Genomic DNA, 3,670 nt, shown 5'->3' with positions numbered 1-3,670 from the left:
GCAGAGAAAGACAATGACTCTCACAACTTTGTAATATAGCTTAAAGCTTTGTAGCTGCTGTCCAATGTTTTGTCATTTTCATTACTTACTGTCTGTATTCTCTTGGCAGCAAAATCCTTAAAACCAAAAAAATCTGGGAAGTGTGGTATAGTAGGTGTAGGAAGTAGGTTCTGGAATGACACTACCTATGTTTGAGTCCTGGTTCTACCATTTTCTAGCTGAGAAAACCTTAGGCAAGTTAAATGTCTCCTCTGCCTCAGTTTCTCCAACTGTTAATTGTACTATACAATATGGTAGCCACTAGCCATATGTGGCTATTAAGCACTTGAAATGTGGCTAGTCCAAACTGAGATGTACTATATATACAAAATGCACATCAGATTTTGAAGATCTAATCCTCTATGCAAATGTAATATACCCCATTAATTGTTTATGTTAGTCGCATGCTAATATGATAATATTCTTGATATCTTGGGTTAAATAAAATACCATGTTAAAGCTAATTTCATTTATTTCAGTTTACTTTTTTAAAGTGATTACTAGAAATTTAAAGTTACTATGAGGCGCATATATTTCTATTGGACAGTGCTGACTTATAATATAGGAATAATAATTCTACCTACTAAACACGGGTGTCGTGAGAATTAAATGATTAAATACTTGGCACATAATAAGCAGTCAGTAAGTGTTAGCTCTTACAATATTTTTTATTAGTCAGGTTCAGAGGGTGGTCAGGCTCAGAGAAGACGAGCTTGTCATGGGCAGAACCCCAACAAGTGACGCAGAGTGACAGTGCACTTCACAGAAGAAAGCAAACCAGACTAAATCCTCACAGCTCGAGGGAAACAGCTGACTGGGCAGAGGTGTGGCCCGTGGATTAAGGTCAGGGGACCCATGCAGTTCCCAGACAAACACCTTTGTAGAAGGCAAAGCTGGTTTGGACACCCATTTGTAACCGTGAAGTGGATGGTCAGAGCCAGAGGACTGCAAGTGAGGTTTACAGTTGTATTTCTGGCTCCAATGTCTCAGTTCAAAATGTGGAATACTACTCCATCCCTCTTAAATTTCTATCTTGTTTGTCTATGAAGGAGTTAATGTTTGTCCTATGTTTCAGGTTTCTTGTTCCTTTGGAACATGTAAGAATTCCTAAGTAATATTTATTGATCCATATTCTCGAGATAGGAGTCCTTAGGTGGCGCAAACAGTTAAGCACTTGACTATTGGTCAAAAGGTTGGTGATTCAAACTCACCCACAGGCACCTTGGAAGACAGGCCTGGCAATCTGCTTCCAAAAGGTTACAAACTTGAAAACCCTCTGAAGCAGTTCTACTCTGCACACATGGGGTTGCCGTGAGTTAAGGTTGACTGGATGTCAGCTAACAACAACAACAATACTCTCCAAAAGGGTAGCAGATGATGCCACAACCTGTGATTCCCTCCCCGCTCTGGCTTTTGGGTCCCTCTTCCCTTTTCACTAACTTAACAGTAAGTAAGTGTCTAGTTCACAGATTTATGAAAATGGAGTCAAAGCTTGTTTTCAAGCTCACAGATCCTTAGAAGTCCTGTCTGCTGCTATTGTCAGTGACCCATTTTCCGGAAGGCTCTGGGCTGATCTGACCTCCTATCCTGGGAATCTGGCCAGGTCTGCAGAGCTGCAGAGGCTTATATGTGTCTGGGCTCAGAAAGTGGCAGGAAAAGAGAAATATGGTGTTTGAATTAATGAAAGACAAAAGGAATACAATAGGATTTCCACATATTTATTTCATTGCATTTCATTCTCAATTTACAACCAATGGTGTGCTATCTAAATTTTATATTTTATGTATGTGGACAAATGAGCACCTGTTATTGGATTTATTGCTTTAAACACATGTGTCTGTTTAATAATAAATATTTGAAAATATTTGAAATGGCTCCTTTAGTTTGTACAAATAAAGAAATTCTTTTCTGTTTTGCAGAAATCCATATCCATCAGTTTCTTGAAGCAGTATTAAATTACCTAGGTGATTCTGGCTATTCTGCAGATTGTAGTCAAATAGACTACAGCTTCCACCATAAAACAAATGAGGCAGAAATAAAATGATGACTATAGGGAGATGTCCCTTCTAAAGGACAGTGTACCACATCACAGTCTCAAAGAGACACAGAACAGGAGAAATCAAATGGAGTTTCTGAAATTAATTTTTTTTAACACCTATGTGTTATTGTTGTAGGGCTGGAGGAAAAGGATGGAATAGCTTCCTTCTAGAAACCTGACTACATGGGCCATAGAAAAATGAGAATAGTATGTCTTAATTCTGCGTGCCTTCTACCTTAATGTTTAACGAAATTAACAATAACATATATAAATACTAATTCTTGAAACTGACTGACCAAAGTCTTTAAAAAGTCTCTTCCCCACCCCTATCCCCACAAAAGAAGAAAAAAAAATAGCCTGTTTTTTCCTGATTAGGCAACATGTTTGGTAGAAGGCAAGTCACGTTTAATGTTCTATCAAAAAATGTCTTCATACACATTGACTGAAAATTGTTGAAGCAAAATTGGCTTCTCTTGAGCGTTTTTTTGTTTTTGTTTTTTTACAAACAATATTTTGTTCTTAGAGCAGAACTATTCTTGCTGTACCAAACGGGGTTTGAGAGCGGTACAAGAAAAGTACAAATGTTGTTAGAAGTGTCACATATGTTGACTCAAAATGACATTCTAGGTAGTATATGAATAGTCCCAAATTTTATCCTTTGAAGTTTTTCGTAACTTTTTACAAAACTCTTAAATACAGGTAAATATGTAAACACAGTGCTCTCAGAGAGCAAGTACTTAGACGCTTCACAGGATATCCCTTCCAGGGAGACAGACGGAAGTGAAATGTCACCGATCAGGTTCAAAACCAACCATTTGAAGTACTCTCTGGTTCAGGGGCAAACACCACTTTACACATCTCAGAGTTCTCTTGATGGAGTGGGAATTCGGATCCTGCTACTAGCCTTTCTTTTCTTCTCCGAGAGACATAACCTTTGCCTGTGGACAGCCTTTCATACTTTGTCTCGAATTGCCTATATAAGAACAACAACAACAGCAACAAAATTATACATATATTAAAGTCACCCCACACCTGTCTGATTCAAGTTGAGTGTACTTTGAAGCTTCTTTTTCAAATCAATTTGAGATAAAATATAAGTGTCAAAGATTACCAGCTTCCATTTCCATGAATGAGGTGATTTTCTTCTTCCCATTTCTGTTTATACTAACAGATACACTTCAAATGCCTGGAATATCAAAGTCCGTTTTTCCTTAATGGAGGACTGAATTCCTTTAAGCTCTTTGGAGATGCTGTTAAGCTTTGCAGGCCTTGCTATGTCTCCCGTCCCTCATTCCAGAAGCCCCACCTTGGGAACACTTCCCTTTTGAGCAAGTACCAAGTCCAGCTGGACTTAAGCTGAGAATGCTGACAGGGAAACATTCCCAGAATTCTGGCCCAAGTAAAATATGGAACCAAACCAGACAGCCATGTGGCTGGGTTGGTGTTCACTGCATTTTGATCACTGGGAGTTTGTTTTTTGAAATATATATTTTTAATGTTTTTCTTAGAATAATTAGTATAAGTTAGTGACAGTTTAATACTCAAACTATAGCCTACAATCTCTTATGCTATAAAAATATAACTTAGTCATAT

At 37.9% G+C, this 3,670-nt stretch overlaps 1 protein-coding gene across 1 annotated transcript in view; it reads right to left on the bottom strand.

Annotated features, from left to right (window-relative positions):
• Nucleotides 1-2,407: 2,407 nt before the first annotated feature.
• The window catches only part of MTTP (microsomal triglyceride transfer protein), a 60,506-nt gene continuing 59,243 nt past the window's right edge, over nucleotides 2,408-3,670 (bottom strand). Inside the window, exon 17 of the mRNA XM_023734704.1 lies at nucleotides 2,408-3,050. Coding sequence (XP_023590472.1) covers nucleotides 2,879-3,050 — 172 coding nt within the window. The 3' untranslated portion in view covers nucleotides 2,408-2,878. The remainder of the gene's footprint in view (nucleotides 3,051-3,670) is intronic.

Source organism: Trichechus manatus, unplaced genomic scaffold (genome assembly GCF_000243295.1).
Source record: "Trichechus manatus latirostris isolate Lorelei unplaced genomic scaffold, TriManLat1.0 scaffold00071, whole genome shotgun sequence".
Taxonomy (NCBI): Eukaryota; Metazoa; Chordata; class Mammalia; order Sirenia; family Trichechidae; genus Trichechus; species Trichechus manatus.
Note: the sequence above shows the minus strand (reverse complement) of the source record. Positions and strands in the feature narration are given on the sequence as shown.